The sequence below is a fragment of the Lycorma delicatula genome, chromosome 5 (genome assembly GCF_047948215.1).
Source record: "Lycorma delicatula isolate Av1 chromosome 5, ASM4794821v1, whole genome shotgun sequence".
Classification (NCBI taxonomy): domain Eukaryota; kingdom Metazoa; phylum Arthropoda; class Insecta; order Hemiptera; family Fulgoridae; genus Lycorma; species Lycorma delicatula.
In genome coordinates, this window is record NC_134459.1 from 93,773,359 (window position 1) to 93,791,022 (window position 17,664).

At 30.8% G+C, this 17,664-nt stretch overlaps 1 protein-coding gene across 3 annotated transcripts in view; it reads left to right on the forward strand.

Annotated features, from left to right (window-relative positions):
• The window catches only part of LOC142325204 (uncharacterized), a 188,519-nt gene that overhangs the window by 119,434 nt on the left and 51,421 nt on the right, over positions 1-17,664 (forward strand). For all 3 annotated transcript variants that reach the window (XM_075366649.1, XM_075366647.1, XM_075366648.1), the window contains exons 2-3: positions 7,779-8,141; positions 12,002-12,855. In XM_075366649.1, the coding sequence (XP_075222764.1) occupies positions 7,779-8,141; positions 12,002-12,855 (1,217 nt within the window). The remainder of the gene's footprint in view (positions 1-7,778; positions 8,142-12,001; positions 12,856-17,664) is intronic.

The following is a 17,664-nucleotide window of genomic DNA, read 5'->3' on the forward strand; positions in this document are numbered from 1 at the left end:
ATTTGAATTAGAAATTGTTTTCCTTTGATAAAATATTTCTTAGTTTAAAAAACTTTCAGTCGGCTTGTGCTGTAATTAAAGTTTCATATAAAAATAATGTTGATAAATAATGAAGTTTAATTTACAACTTAATCCTAAATATGATAAGTTTGATAATTTTTAATAAATAAAGGGAAAAAAATAATAAAATTTATGGTATAAAAATAATACGAGTATAAATTATCTCTGTTATGTTACTTTACTAAGATTAGGTCGCTCTGTCCGTTTTGTCACGAATATAACGCTAGTCGAGAGGGTTAGATATCGTTTTTCTCTCGGGAGTAATATTGAGAATAGTCTACTGGGAGGAATTTCTGCACCATCTCCGGACAGAAACGTAAACGAAACGACGCCTGACGATGCTGTAAACGGTCAACCAGTGTCGGATTTTGCTCCCTTACTGCCTTTCTGTATCCTATGAGTTCACAGCAACCTTTTTTTTTTAAAAAAAAAAGAATTTAATCCGTATATTTTAAAGACGATATTTTTATCTTTTAATATAAATGACAAAAATAAAAAAAAAATTTTTAACGATCAAATTAATTAATTTAAACACTGTTCAGAACATGCGGGACATAAGTTTATATGACTTTTATATCATACGTGTTTTAATTATATTATTAATACTCGTATATAGTGCAAACAAATTATAAGTTAAGTTAAAATGGAATTTTAATTTAAAATTAAAACCCGGAGGTCCCGGTTTCGAATCCCGGTCAACCATGGATATTTTTCATTCGCTACAAAATTCCATTTCCATATTCCCATGTTAAGGCTTTGTAAACTTCTGCGATGAATTAATTAATGAATAAAAATAAAACAGTTACATTTAATAGTAAAAATTCATTTGAATGTTACGAGTTTTTTTTTCAGAATTCCAAAAACTATATTTTCAATTTATATTTATTTGATTCTCTAAATAATCTTCTTGATAAATTTTGTGTAATGTCATTCCAAATATCTGATTAATTTTAGTTTTTTTTACTGTTTTTTCCATAATAATATGCAGTACTATGCTAGGTAATCAATATTAAAGTTGTATTTTCTTCTTTTTATGAAAAAATCTCGATTGAGACTTAAGTTTCGAACCCCCCACCGTAGTGTAACGGAAGAAAAAATATAATATTATATTTCAGTAATAATTAAACTTTCCTTAGTATTAATTTCAATAATTATTTTTACAAATTAAATAACCGATCACCGTGACGGAGCTAATAGGCTTTTTATCCAGAGATCCCATTTTCGAATCCCGAATGTCATTTTTCATTCCTACAAATGTCTATTTTCATACTCTCATGTACAAGCTTCTTTTCTTTGTAAGCTTCGATGGTGAATTAATTCAACAGTATAAAAACAACTATTATTACTGTTAATCGTAACCTAATTTTAGCTCTGTTAGAAGTTATATGAAGTTAATACTCCAAGCAATACTGTTGCCTTTTTGAAATAAAATGATAAATCAATGAGAAATATTAGTAATCTCTATTACAGTTATAAATCTTTAAAAAAAATTATTATTATTATTATTATTATTATTATTATAAATTAAATAAAAAGGGACATAAATTTAATGATTTCATTGAAAATTGAAATTGTTATTTGACAGAAGAAAAGATCAAAGTAAGAAAAAGAATACATTTTTACTATGAATCGATGTTGAAATTTTGTTATTTTTTATATTACAGTGAGCTAAAAATAATTCTTTACATCAAAGAAATTTAAATTCTGCCTCATTGTGATGAAAGATGCTTAACAGATATTACATCGTATCTTATAAACCATCCATCCACCTTCTCTCTTCATTACTTTACTATCGACTATATTTAACCTTAACAATCTTTATAAAACGGGTTTTTCTGCTTTTTAACATTTTTACTAACAGACAAAAAAAAGTTACTTCGTTCTATTGATGGCAATGATTATATATATATATTATGTATCAATAATATATATATATAAAAGTATGTATTACTGATTATTCTTAATATTATGTAATGTAATAATATGTTTGTTACGATTTTATTTTATTTATTCTCTTTACATGTGCTTAAATGAAGTAATATAAATCTGCTTATACCAGCCTCTACTTGTCCTCTGTGCTAAATTTTATATCATTTAGTTTTTAGTTGAGTTCCTGGAAAAGCTCTGGAATTTATTCACCTTCACCTAGACTAATTTCACTTTTCCCATTAAAAAATATTTTTTAAATTAAAAGAATAAATAATAAAACTAATTTTAAAAAAGATAATAAAATTAGCAAATTATGCATTTACAATAATCTTTAAAATTTGATGTTAAATGTGGTACGCTAAATGAAAAGTAATACACAGCTTCTTTCAATGTATTTACTGTTAATAAATAAGGTGCAGGCTTCAAAAAAAGCCATATTGAAAAAGCTGAAAGAACCGAAGACATTGTTATTATCTTTTTCTTCAGTTTTACTTATTTGTTTTAACTTTTAGTTTTATACGATAACCAAATAATCAATAGATTGTCTGCTTTCTCATTCCTTCTCTCTCTCTCTCTCTCTCTCTCTCTCTCTTTCTATCGCTCTATCTCTGACATTTTCTCATTCTCTATCTCTCTCTAATGTTTAAAATAACTTTTAAACTTTAGGAATATTTTAATAATTTATCAAGGTATTGTAATGAAGTAATAACGCACTGCGAAAGTACTCATAACAGAAAAATATATGGCAGAGATACAATAATAATAATAATAATTCAACCGTATACTTTTCAACATACTTTTCATAAAACCCAAAATACACATCTTTTGAAGGATTTCTTGTCGTATAGTTATTCAAAGTAATGAATTAGCCGATGTAATCGCCAAGGAAATTTGATCTCGACTGGTTTTTTTTTTTATTGACAGTTTGTTTCGTGTATTGATTAACCACCGTTGGTCAAATGTGCTGTTTCTTAGTGGGCAAATTGTGTAAATATATTATTACGTTTAGGTACTTAAATAACCTTATTTTAGATTTTTTTAAAAACCAAAAAAAACATTTTCTACGTACAACAATAAACTCTCTTAATAAATATCATCTCTATTACATTTTATTAATAATATTTATTTATATAATATATGTTATGATGAAAATTTAACGCACTGTAATTTTATATGTAATAAAAAAAGCAAATTAGGTCTTTAACGTGTTTAATTTACTGGTGTTTTAATTTGTTCTAGGATTTGATTAAATTGAATTGTTTTAATCCGACTACTGTCATTAAATCTGTACGTTTGTTTGAACGTTATACGATATCTTAAGTAAATATGAACTGTATTTAATTAAACTCTTGTTTATTACGAAAATCATTATTTAACAACAATAATAATAATAGACCATAATGAAAATTTCATGTAAAACAAAACTCGCGAAGATGGATTGGTAATTTTTATAAAAAAAGATTGTGCTCTTATAACAAAAAAATAAGGAAAAATAGAAATTATTTTGTTTCATTCTTTAATGAACTGTATACCGTGGATTAAACTATTAAAAAAGTACATAAATAATACACTATTCATGAAGTATGGCTAATCAATACACGAAACAAATTGTCAGTAAAGAAAAACAATTGAGGTAAAACGTACTTGGTGGTTAGATCTGTTTTAATTCATTACTTGGAATTACCATATGACTAAAAATCGTACAACATGATATGAGCTGTATTTTAGCTATTATGAAAAGTATGTTGACAAGTGTATGGTTGAAATATTATTATTGTATTTCTGCCATATTTTTTTACATACTTTTTAAAATACTTATAATTTTAAAAATACGACTACTCTAAACGTTTAACGTTCGTGAATAAACATATATTAATACTATAATACGTATTATTTATGTAGATATATACGATTATATATATATATATATGTGTGTGTGTGTTTTTACCTGATATTTGACTGGTTTATTGAACTTTCATTCCTTTTTCTGCACTAATCATGTTGATCTCTAAGCGTATATAGTACACTTATATAAAATTTTCCGCTATCTTTGTATTTCCTACTTTAGAATTTACACCCTCCTTCCTTCTGCATGCGTTAAAATATGGCCAATCAACTCTTTAATTATATTATTCTTTGTTCAAACTTTTATTTCATTGCCTTGGGAGGTATCACTGGATACCTCTCTTTCACGTCATGTTGCTTTATACAATTACTAATAGTTTTGTTATTTGGAATCTAATTGTAAATAAAATACTACAAAAAAAAATTTAACAGATTTCTTTTCAAGATTTAAACTATCTTTGTTTCTGATATTCGACTTTTTGTCTCTTTTGTAATTAAGACTTTCCATTTTATTTAGATTATCTAAACAACAAAATTCTAGTTTTTTTCTTTTTTAATTCTATTTAAATTGTATTTATGATGTTCTATTTTTAAACTTTTCAATAATTCTCTTCTTCTGTAAATTTTTTTTTAAATTTCTTTTAAAACTTGTATTTTTCCACCCAATTCTCTTAAAGTAGAATGTAATTGTTTCTTTACATAAGAGGTACATTTATTTTATAGTATACTATATTATGTACAGATCTTTCTCATCGCTTTAACGAATATAAAGTTGATTACATTTGGTTACAAGAAGAACCAGCTAAAATAGCTTTCTCTGAAAGTAAAATGATATTTACAAATACATTTAATGTGTAGTAAACGAAATGAATGTGTCTGTTGTTGAGTTTAATATTACCTTCATTTCGGTATAATTGTGTTGATATACAGAATGATTCACGAAGAACGTTAACAAATTTTCAGGATAATTTTTCCTGGTGCAAATAAAGAAGAAAGTTCATATAAACTTAGCTTTGGAAACCCTTCGTTAGCGAATGTTGGCTGGCGAAAGAATTGGCGAAATATTTTACCTGATTTTTGCGCCTTTGGTAAAATTAAGCCAGACTGTAATTTTTGGGACTTGAGGGGTAAATTTAGTAGTTTTATATTAAATCTGATTTGAAAAACTCAAAAAAAAATCCCAGAACTGTATTTTTAAAAGTTTTCAAGAAATTTCGGGTAAACTTCAAAAGATTGGGGGGGGGGGTTAAAAACACACTATTTTATGTTGGCGTAAAGTAACTTTGTTAAATGGGTGATAAACATATAAACGTTTTAAAAAGACTTGTTGAGTATTTTGATTTTGGTATAAACGTCCTCTAACGTAAATGCAAAAGTAAGAATTTTGAAGTTTATTAAAAACGAAACATATCAAAATGTGACAGATTTTATCCCAGTATTAAACAAAATAAAATTTGTATTACAAAACAAAAGAATTAAATATTTTAGAAAAATAAACAATCAAGATTTAAAAATATGATAAAAAAATCGTATAAAACAATACATCAATAATCGACCTACCCCTTAGTCTATAGTTAAAGTGACAATTAATATTAACGACTATAGTCAATAGTCTACCCCTTAATTTGGGTCCCAAGAATTACAGTCTGGCTTAATTTTATTGAAATTAAGCGATGCGCAGAAATTCGCTAACGAAGAGTCTCCGAACCTATGTTTATATGAACTTTTTTTGGCTACGTTGAGTGGAATTTTGGAAGATATCGATATCTTTAATATCTGCTTGAGAGAATATGACACCATGATTCATTTGTACAAAAATTTAATTAGTATCTCTTAATAATTCAGAATTCATTTTACTAAAAAAATTAACTATACTTCATAGCTATTATTTTCCCACGCATTTTTTTAATTTTCCTCAAATTTGGCTCAAATTTTTCTGTGTTGGACATTGATCATATTAATTTTTTTTTTAATTCGTTAAGAGGAATATCACGAAACAAACCAATTTCAATTTTCTTCAGTCATTTTAAAGAAAATTTTATTCAAGCAAATTTGTTATCTTATTTTTTGGCTCTATTTTAATTTTTATTATTAATAGGGAAAGTTATGCAATACTTTCCTAGCTTTTTTTTTATTTCGTCAGCCCTGCAAACAAATCGAAAAAACTGTTTCTTACTACCTAAATGAATGATAGAAGTTTTAATTTCCATTATTATAGTATACAATAGCCGGTTTTTTATATGTCAACTCTGTGAGTCCCACTACTCCAAAAGATTTAAATTATGATGAACAAATTTTTAATTTGCCTCTTAGAAGTAGGTCTGTCTGTTATTTGTGTTAACGTTTTATGAATACATATCCAGCCCATCCCACAGGAAAGGTGACTCATGTGAAATAAAATACAAGACTTGTTTATATGACTTTTTATTGAAAATAGGCTCCTTGTGAGTGAATGCACAATTGGAAGTGTTGGAAAAATTGTTCGAAACAATTCTGATACTCAACCTTTGAAATTGTCTGCAGTACCATGGTTGTAGCCCTCTGGATATCTGAAATCGTGTCGAAACGATGAAAACCCTCGAAATACTGAAAACACCATGTTTCATCACCTGTTACGATGCAAGGACAAGTCTGAGTCCCTAGCGGCCGATCTTTTTATGTCTCTGCGGTGGTCCAATCTGCAATCTTTTTGATCGTTAGTGAGTGGGGCACAAAGCAACAACAGATCTTCTTTTTGCGCAAATTTTTAGTTAGAATGCGATGCGCAGTTGTTTTAGGAATTCCAGTGATCTCCTCAATTAACCTGATAGATGCGCAACGATCATTTCGAAGAATTTCAGCCACTTTTTGAACATTTTCTTCTAGTCGAACTGTCGATGATGTTCCAGGACGTGGATCATCTTCAATGCCCTCTCTACCATCACGAAACCTTGCATATCACAAAAAAATATTTTTACCATTCATTGCTTCACTACCATAAACAGTTTGTATCATTTTAAAAGTGTCTGTGGCTCTTTTACCCAATTTAAAACAAAACTTAATGTTTGCACGTTGCTCCATTGCTCCATTCACGACCGAAGTTCAAAACTAACTGTTAAAGTTTTGGTTATTACGAACAGTCTGTGATGCCAGCGCTGTTAAATTTAAAACGGAAGGTAGTTGGAATACAGCACTAGTTAATTCATGCATCCGTTCACAGATCGCACTAGCAGTTACGCGAATATAAAATCAAAATCAGTCACCTTTCCTGTGCGACGGACTGTATATATATATATATATATTATTGTATAACCCTGGAATATTTTTATAATTATTTAGCCGGTTTAAAAATGTAGACTTTTTATTGTTATGAAAGAGAGGCATCAACAGCTATTGTCATTAGACTGGTGGAAATTGGTAGCGTATGAAATGATGCAATGCCTGACCGGGATTCGAACCCGAAACCTCCGATCGAAATGCTGAGACACATAAATAATGTAATAAGAATATAAGTAATTTTTAACTTTTTTAAGAAAGGAGATAAATTGTAACCTCTACAGTTAAAATGTGTAAAACAGCACTCTTTTTTTTCATAATTATTGGATTTTTATTTTACATATTATGACTGTCATTTTTTAAGTTTAACATATTTTTTATATTTTAAGATAATTATTTTGCATTCTTGTCATAAATAGCCGAATACATTTTATTCCGAATTATTTTGTAATCATTACGTTTTTAGACGTAGAGAGTTAGGTTTTAATTTATTTGGTTAAATTTTTTTTAATATTATTTTTCCATTTTATATTTGTGAATTTATTATTTTTGAGTAGCCATGTAGCGGTATTTTGAAAAGAATTTACTCTTATATAAAAGGAAAACTAGCTTTAAAATGACTTTAATATTTATTCTTTACTGACGTTGTAAGAAAAATTATTTAATTAATTTTTATAATTTAATTTCAGGATGGAAGCTTGGCTACACCACCTAGTTCACCTTTAGATTCGCCACCTCCAGCTCCAGCTCCAGCCGCCCCCGCGCACTATATCTCCTCGCTTCGAGCCTCATCTCGCCGCGGGGGCGGTGTAAGCCCTGACAAAGAACGAGATCCGCTCGCTCGTTTACTCAGGTTTCTCAGAGCGTTTTATCGTGAATTGGCCTCAAGAGATCCAGTTTACCCTCCGCCTTGGGCTCCACCGTTACCTCCAGGTACGACATGTGCTGCTAACTTCGAGCCGTCACTTCAGTTGGCACCTCTCACTCCCTCGAGGACTGATTCAGAACCACGTGACTACATTCGCTTAGATCAAATACTCTCTGCTGTCAGGGTAATTATTATTTTTGAAACTCGTATTTTTATTAAATGTCATATTAATTTATAAAACTGTAATTCGTATATGTGTCTGAGTAAGGTAATAAAATATCATATTCAGGGCTATCAATTGTCCCATTTTTATTTACTTCAAAAAAAATGTAAGGTAAATATTTTAATCTTTTTTAATTGTTTGCCGCTTGTAATCGCAAATAATCAAAAGGGTTAAAACACGGAAAAAGTTAAATTTGGAATTTAATTTGAAAATTTAATTTTGGTCAATGTCAACTACAACATTCTTAAAAAAATATTTTGAGGTTTTCTTTTCAAACCCCGAAAGAGGTTGAAACAATATTTGGAATAGATTAACGGGTCCAGGAAAGTATTTCGCATCCCTATGAAATATGATTATTCAATTAATTTTAGACAATATATGCAAATCATCAGCATATGGTGGTTATCTGTACTGTGATTAACAATTGTTCCTGAGGTTAATAGTAAACAAGTTGTTTATTCAAGACCATCTTACTAGTAATAATTGTTTGTATAATAACTGACAAATACACAATTAAAACAAATAAATTACAACTTTTTAAACATTTCGTTTCAGAAAAAATGTCACATTTGAAGCTTTGGTAACTTTTTAATCGATGAACTAGATATTTTTTTTTTACAAAAGTACAGAAAATGTTTAAGCTGTGTTACTTGTTTCTAACAGCAGTGATAAGTTTTTAAATGTGTCTATTCGAGCAAGATATCAAACTAATATCCCTTTTTACCCACGCTGCGTGCATCATTTTTGATGTGATCGTATAAATATCTCCTTTCACTGGTGGTCTAAATCACTAATTTTCAGAGAATAAACGACATCCTTAATGGTCCCAGAAAGAAATTAACAGCATTAGATCTTATCACCTTGGTGGTCTGGAATTCGGCCCTCCGTTACAGCTCAACTATTGTGAAGCCTTTCGTTGACTTATCGTCCTTTTGGCACTCAACCTTTTCGTATTTTTCATCACTTTGTGTAAAACCTTGCAGCCGTAGTATGTCAAGGTAATCACGGTTTCTTTGCAAAAAAAAACGGTTGTGTAACTTTTCTCTTATTTAATACTCAACAAACTTGTAGAACGTCGGACAAATTCAACTTTTACTTGCTACCAATTCAAATAACCATTGACAAAAAAATTCCCTGATCTTTGAATGTAATATGTTGTATAAAGTTTTCTTCATTGAGTATCTCTCCCAGTCCCACATTTGAAAATTCGATACGTTTGAGACAACTATCCAGTTTAATTTCGTGTCTGAGCTGATGTTCCCCTTTAGTATCATTAACAATGGATTTAGAAAACTAAGCTTCAAATTATGACGGATGAATGTCTTTGAAACAGTTTAACTTTTTTTTTCTTCGGCTTCAACGTAATACGATCTATATTTTCTCTTTCCAAAACATTTACCCCCTTTTTTAAGCTATCTATTTTTTTAAACTTCTGAAACTACGTTTTTATAACGGAATCTAATCGACAGTATTTTCGACTAAAGTTACTCCAAAAGTAATAACATACTTAAAGTCTGCGAACCGTTGAGAAACACTACTCTACTTTTAGTATAGATGCACATTACCACCAAACTAGAAATATTCTAGTAGAAATGCAATTAGTAATATTCAGTTTTTTTATATGAAATCGATAGTTTTCTTCATTATTACCCAAAAGTTCTTGATACATTAGATAGAAAAATTTATTACATTATTGAATACTGTGATGCTTTTTTGGAAACCCTACACATACAAAGTACTAATACTTTTTTTTTACATAAAAAAACCCAATGTATAATGTAGGTATTACAGTTTTAAACACTGAATAGGGTGAATGACGTTGGAAAATAGAGAATATTGAGAGAGAAAGAAAGCGAGAGATAAATCGCTATGCGCACGTTTTCATTTTATTTTTGCTGGAAATGCTCTACATACTATTGTATTTAATCATGATAGCCCATTGATGTGTAACGACTGTGAATTCAATTAGATCGTATCTTGGAAGAACTCTTTAGAAATGAGATCACGAGAAAAAGCGCACCTGCTACAAAAATTCTGTTCATTAAACCAGAATATAAAATGAAAGGTTAATTCCGAAAGGTTAAATCGTAAAATAATTTACAGTAACAAAATGATTTAGTCGGTAAATATGTCTGTTGTTAAATTGTTTGAAAGAACTAGATTGAATATCGTATTCATAATTATAACAAATAATGAGGGCTTTATGTTAGGCTATGAAATTTATGTAATTTTATATAATGAAAATTAGAAAAAAATTAGTTACTAATGAAATGCAATGTAATTCCTGAATTTTACAGACTAATAGCATTACGAGGCAAATAATATGTTTTATTTCTTTTTTACTTATTATTAGTAAAATTTTCATTACATTGATTTAATTATTCACCTTTAAAAATATGTATAAAATTTTAAGCTATTTTATACTTTCTGTAATACTTCCCTGATTTTTTTTTTAATTAGATTTTATTTACTACTGTAAAATTAAAAATAGCTTTAAAAGACTTTGAGGGACTACTGCTCAGCGACAGCACTACAACGGGAATTAAATGTTAATTAATTTAAACTAACACAAATTTTAAATAGACAGGGCTTATTATAGGGTTGATTGGTAAATTTGGTGAGTTTAAGTTGATATTTATTCGGTTAGCGTTACGATTTAGTTTATCCTTAAAACTATATTCTAGTCAATTTGTCGTTGACAAAAGTCAAAATATAATGTAATTTGTTACATAAGAGGGTGCATTTATTTGGTCTTAAAAAAATACGATTTGAAACGTATTTGAGTTATTGGAACAACAATAAATCTCGCTATTCTATAGTCAAGCGGGTTTTATAAGAATTTATCAACCTCGAGTTTTGGATTAAGGAGTTGGAAATCGTCGAGTAGAGACGCTTAAACATAACGTCTTAATTTTTGTGTATTGTGCTTTCGTGTTGATTCCATTCAGTCATTTACCGATTAGATCTTGAGATATTTTGGTCTATTACTTTAAAGTAGGGTTATGTCTTGTAGGTAAATCATAGGTGCTGAATAGTCATATAGGCTACAGTAACAATAGACGCAACTTTTAACATAAATGCCAAGTATAAATCGCTTGGTTAATTCTGTTAATGTTAATTTGAATTCGCCAGTCGGATTAACCAGACTTCATTCAAATAAATATAAACATTAAGTATCAATAAAAATATTAAAATTGATCAAATGTTTTTTACATTTTTGATTTTATTTGATGAAACAGCTTTTGTAAACAGTAATCTGCCAAAATACTTATAATTTTAAATAATCTAAATTATGTTAATTTAAAATATTTCTCAAACCAACTGCAATGTAAAGATTTACGCATTCTTCGTGATTATATCGATTATGCAGCTTTTCTGTGCAGATTTGTATTGGCGATATTATTGCCTAAATTGATAAAATTGTCTGACTGTATGATTTTTTTAAGTTTTTTTTTTTTATATAGTCTTTTCTATCAAATCTATAATAATTCGGTATTATTTAGTTTTTGGTGTTAGCGATTACATGTATTTTTGGTTATCCATGTAATTAAAAATAAGTAGCATTTAAAAGGTTGTCTGAATAAATCCATTAATTTTTTTAAGGGATTTTTCCAACTGAAATAGTTGATTTTCATCAAAATTTTTCTAATTGCTAAAACATTTGGTGATTTAATTAAAATGATATTCTAAAATCATCGAATTAGCTGACCCACGTTTACTTTAGAGTAAAATGTTGAAGGAATACATCAACCTCGAAAAGCTATATTTTAAATTCCTTTGCATTATTATAATTTTTTTATTTGTTTTTCTTTTTTTTACAGACTAGCGAAGGTGTGGTCCATGAAGCTCCAAGACGTGTCTTAATAGAGGGTAGCCCGGGTGCTGGCAAAACAACTCTAGCGTTAAGGGTACTACATTCATGGGCAACTCAAGAAGATCCGTCCATCCAATTAGCTCTGTTCGTACCGCTTCGAGAATTACGCGGAGGATCTCTTTGTCATTATTTAGGAAAAGAATTATTACCGAAAGGAAGTACGGGGTCAGGATTTTTACAGATCTGGAAGACTCTTCATCTATTGGAAGACAGATTGCTATTTGTGTTAGACGGTTATGATGAAGCCGTCCGAGGTTTTGGCCTAGAAAGTGGTCGTGAAGGATTAGGGGATGCATTGGACTTGTTGGAAGGGAGAATATTTCCTGAGTGTCGTATACTTATTACATGTTGCCCCGGATGGAGCTCAGATCTTATCGGTTTTGTACAAAGACGAATATTGTTACTCGGGTTAGATTGGGTGCACGTTCAAAGACTGACTTCATCGTTCTTTTCTTCCAGTAAGGATCAGCATCATATTAATCGGTTCCTAGATACCGTTTCCGCCAGTCCGAATGTTCTGAAACCCCTCGCCTGTTGGCCACTCGGTTGGCTCGTGCTTTGTGTTCTTTACGATGAAGATTGTGGTTATCTACCGACAGACTCTTTAGAATTACATCAGTCCTTATTTAAGTGCCTTATTAGACGTAGTCTAATCAAACGTGGTGATGTTCTCAACACGACATTAAATACATCTTCATCAGATCTTCCTGGTCATTGCAAAAAACTGCTGGCTGAATTTGGAAAATTAGCTTTAACGTGTATTAAAGAAGATAGATTCTCATACACCGATGTAGAAATTAGGTAAATAAATAAATTTTATATATTTCATTAATTTAAGTGTGTTTTTTTAAGCTATTATTTTTAATTTTATCCTAAAAATTAGCTTTTTTTTTTTTTTTTTTTTTTTTGTTTTTTTTTTTTTTTTTTTTTTTTTTTAGGTTTTTAGGGGCATCGACTACTTTGGTCATTAGCCCCATCCCACTTCAAAAAAAAAATAAAAAAAAGGTTCTTTAATTCATATTTCCATGAAGAAAATAAGTGTTCAAAATTTCAATCTTCTAATTTAAAATCCAACAAATTACCGCCTAGGCTTTCCTTTTGGCCATCCTTTCTTACGTTTTTCCATTCTGCGAACGGCCTCAACTTCCGACGACAGAGTGTCTGAGGCTTCAGACATGGCATCGTCTTCTCTTTCTGACGCCAATGACGTTCGCCGGCTTACATCAGGTGATGAAAGCTTCAATGGTGCTGTGAGCATCGTTGCAATTGAGTCTAAACTTGCAACCGATGCACTTTCGGCGGCTGATGAACTTGATTCAATGTTTAGGGCTGTGCTTGGGCCGGCTGATACAGATGCTCTCGCCACAGTTGTTCTCTGAGCTTTTGGGGCCTCTGTAGGTACAGTTTTAATATCGTCTGTGTCTGGTGCTTTTTCGATAGTTACTTGCACCTCCATTTTGGTTGACGCAGATTTTTCCTGTACTCTTGTCACAGTATCCTTAGCTATATGACTCGTCGTCGGGGTGATCTTTAGATCTTTGTCGGATAAATCAAGATTTTTCTTCATTACGTCTATTGCTGGAGTTATAATCGAAGATTTTGCCGGTTTTTTAAACTGCGCTGGTACGGGTCTTCTGTCGGCGACGTCAGTCCGGGAATGAGCCTTCTCATGTTTACTTTGTTGTATCTGATGAGTCGACTCGATCTTGGAATCAATGATTCTTTCTATCATTGTCGCGAGACTTGGTGTCATCGTATTAAGCAACTGCTCCACGTTGATTTTAGGTGTAGGGGGAGCAGCAGCTGCTTCTGCGTATGTAGTCGATGGTCTAGGTGTACGTAGGTTTACAATCTTCTTCGCTTCAGGGTAGCTGACTTTTTGAAGCGTTTTAACCTCCTGAATGGCTGTTTCTGATTTGTATACTGGGCAGTTCCTGGATCGACAGTTATGGTGCCCTTTACAATTAATGCAGACTGGAGGGTCTTTACATGGATCACCCTCATGTATCTTCATTCCGCATATACAAATCTCCTGCGCTTCACATCTAGCTGCAGTGTGTCCGAAACGTTGACACCTAAAACATCTCATCGGCTGCGGAATAAATGCCCGTACATCAAGCCGATGGATGCCAGCTCGTACCTTTTCAGGAAGATTTGGCCTATTGAATGTCAAAACATGAGAGGCCGAAGGAAGAATCTCACCATTTCGTCTCATAGAAAGTCTGCGACAATGTGTCACTCCCTGACTAGACATTTCCTGCACTATTTCTTCTTCAGTACAGTTAAGAAGATCACGGCAAACAACAACACCTCTAGATGAATTAAGTGTACTATGCGGTTGGACAGTAACCGCAAATTCACCGATCTTCTTCAACGCCTGGACTTTCTGGCTTTGCATGTCGTTTATAGTTTCGACATGTAATCCGTTAAACGTCTTACGGATTTCCTTGACAGGACCACCAGCACAATTTGTAATCTCTCTAGCAATTAAGAATGGACTTACCTTTTGGAAGTTACCATTCTCTTTTGTAATGACCAAAAATCTTGGTTTGGGAACATTATTTCCAAACAAAGCTTTTCTTAAATCTTTACTGATTTTATCAGCATCTTTTCTAATCTTATCACTCTCCTTACTTTTTTCCTCTTCGCTTGTGGCGAATCGGCGGTTTCTAAACGAGGGTGTTTACGTGCACCCTCTGCCACGTTAGTTTGTTCTGGAAAATTCATGAACATTGATCCCTTCTGTAGCAAGGCTAGCCGCCGGGGTACACCCCCACTCCAGGGCTACTAACCTTGGAGGTCCGATCCGGTACTCCGGTGGAACCGGCATATATCCTGGCAGAGAGCGGATGCGCAGTCTCTGCACTGACTCCAGGCTCCTACTCACCGAAGCTTTCAGAGCTCCCATGCACCGACATACATGGGCACCATTGCTACATGCTTGCCATCGCAGGGGGCATGTGGACAACGGAAGGGTCTCCGTTACACCTGCAATAACATTGACCCTGGCCGCCACATCGCCAGCTCTAAGAGTGGTATGAATCCATTTCCAAAATCGTTTGTTATTCCATTTTCTGCAGGTAGCCAAAAATCCTGTCCGTTTAGTGACCTGAAGTTGGAACCAGGTCAAACTTAACAAAGCATAACCGAGGAATTTACTCGGAACCCCGTTAGCCAGCTATATGTGATGTACAAAGGTACAGCTGTTGCCGCCCTGGACGTGGAACATAGATGTTGTGTTCCGGACGTGGGGATTATCTACCTCAGGGCAAAGCTTATTATTTTCCACATTATTGCTATCATTCATTTTTTCCATTTTTTAAGTCATAAGAATTCAAATAACTTGAAAATAATTTCTACATATACAAATACTTTATTAATTAATACATCTGATATATAAATAACAAAAAATTTAGCATTCAGTTTATTATCATACTTATTATACAGGTAAACAAATAATTGAACCAAAAATACTTTCTCATGCGTAATATATACCGTTAAAAAAAAAGAAATCATAATGATTTATATTGTTTTTATGATGCCTACTTTAAAGGTAACTAGCAGAATATTATTTATTCTAACAATAGAAAATTTAAAATAACAAAAAACTTGAAACACAAGTGGTATTAATAAAATCAATTATGAAAACCGATAAATAGATTACTTTCTCATACATGACTATATAAATATGAATTTTTAAATAGCGAGTTAAATTTTAACCCTTGTTGTTCAATTTATTTTCCTTTATTTAGGTTTCTTAGATTTTTCGAGCATTTTTTCCATAGCTAAGGAACTTTTCTCATACAATCAGTACATATTACAAAAAATGTATAAACTATTTAAAAATACTGAAAGTATTTTTACAAATGGCATAACGATCCAATAATTTTTTTCATCTGTTACATATTCTTTAATTTTTTTCAAAATTGTTTTTCTATCATTTTTTTCTTCCTAAAGTATCTTTTCCTATTAGAAGATTAACTCTTAAATAAAAGCTTTCTTCATTTTAGATATTGCCGCTGGAAACAAATCAATGCAATGTTTCTGAACTACAGTGAACCTCTCTTACTTTTTTGCTGTTATATTCCACGCTAACACTCATCACTGCACCTGTTAACTCTCTTCTACCGTATTATAAGCTGCAGTATACTACATATGGAACCTCACACGATATGTTCCGGATATTCTAGCATAATATTCTTGGAACAGACCATATTATTTCAAGTCCTTTCTGAACTGTACTCAATTGTTATCAACTGAAAACAGAACCCTACTCTTGTTATCAAAAAAACACCACTCGTTATCGTTCAGTATTAAAACTGAAAGTTTGGTAGATGCAAACTTCGAAATCTTGGATTTTTTCAAATTTTAGCCTTAATTCTTTTTAATAAAAATATGGACACTATTTTCTGAAAAATTCGTCATTTTAGTGAGTATGTGATGAAGTTATTATTCATACGTATGTATTTTTTTTTTTTTGAGCTTATGAATGGAGGAGTATTTAGCCTGTACGATTATTTTTAATTAGGTATTCTTTTTTTATTTTATTATGCTAAAGAAGAAAAGTTTCACATAGTTATTATATTATTGAAAGTTATTACTGTAGTTTTTTTGAAAATATGATGTAAAATCTCAGCTTGTACGTATGTGCTTACTCGCATACACACACACACGATACCTTTATATATTTAATACACAAAATTTTTAATTTACATGAAGTGTTTTTGAAATTTTCCACCTGAAACAAAAAACTTTACATAATTATCTTTTTTTTTTTATTAATTTATTAAGATTGTAAGAAAATTATTTAATGGTTAACGGTCACACTTTCTCAAATTTACGAATAAATTATGTAATAATATTAAATTCAAATTTTCTTTTAATAATGTTCAATCTGTTCATGTATCTAATATGTTTCAATGTTCGTGTTTCAATCCTCATTAAGTTTTAAATTTTTCCTCTTAATTGTTTGCTATGTCATAAAGAGGAATACGCTCAATTCAGCAATTTCCTACCTTCCGAGACCACTTTAAATGATTCCTATTTTGAGTTTGTCCACTGCCTTATAAGTAATAACACAATTTATTGGAAAGAAATAACAGAGGCTTGATTATTAAGTCATATAAAAGGATTATAAGTTAAACATTTCCAGATGGGAGGTAAAGTGTGTATCACCTTACGAATTAGTCTTCAAGTAATTCAGTGTCCAGTGAAAGCATTGTTAAAGCTTCTTTTATAGAAAGAAGACATTGTTTGGAAAAGTTTTTTCGTATTAAGAGGTAATGTTTCTTACCTTTTAAGCCAGTTGTTGATCTAAATGAAAGTTATATTCATAGAAGGAGGAATATTTACATATTTCTTGATTAAAAAAAGGTTATAAAAAGATTTATCATATGTTTGATATGTAAATGATTTCTGTGCCTTTCCATTTACAGAAATATAATAAATAAAATTGAAGAAAATATCAGTAATATAACAATTTATGAGAAGAATATATGTAAAACAAAAAAAATATAACTATTTTAACGACTGGATTGAAAAAAATATTTTTTTGGATTTGAACGTTAGATGGGAGGGAAAGAATATAGATATGTAATAGAGCCTATGAAT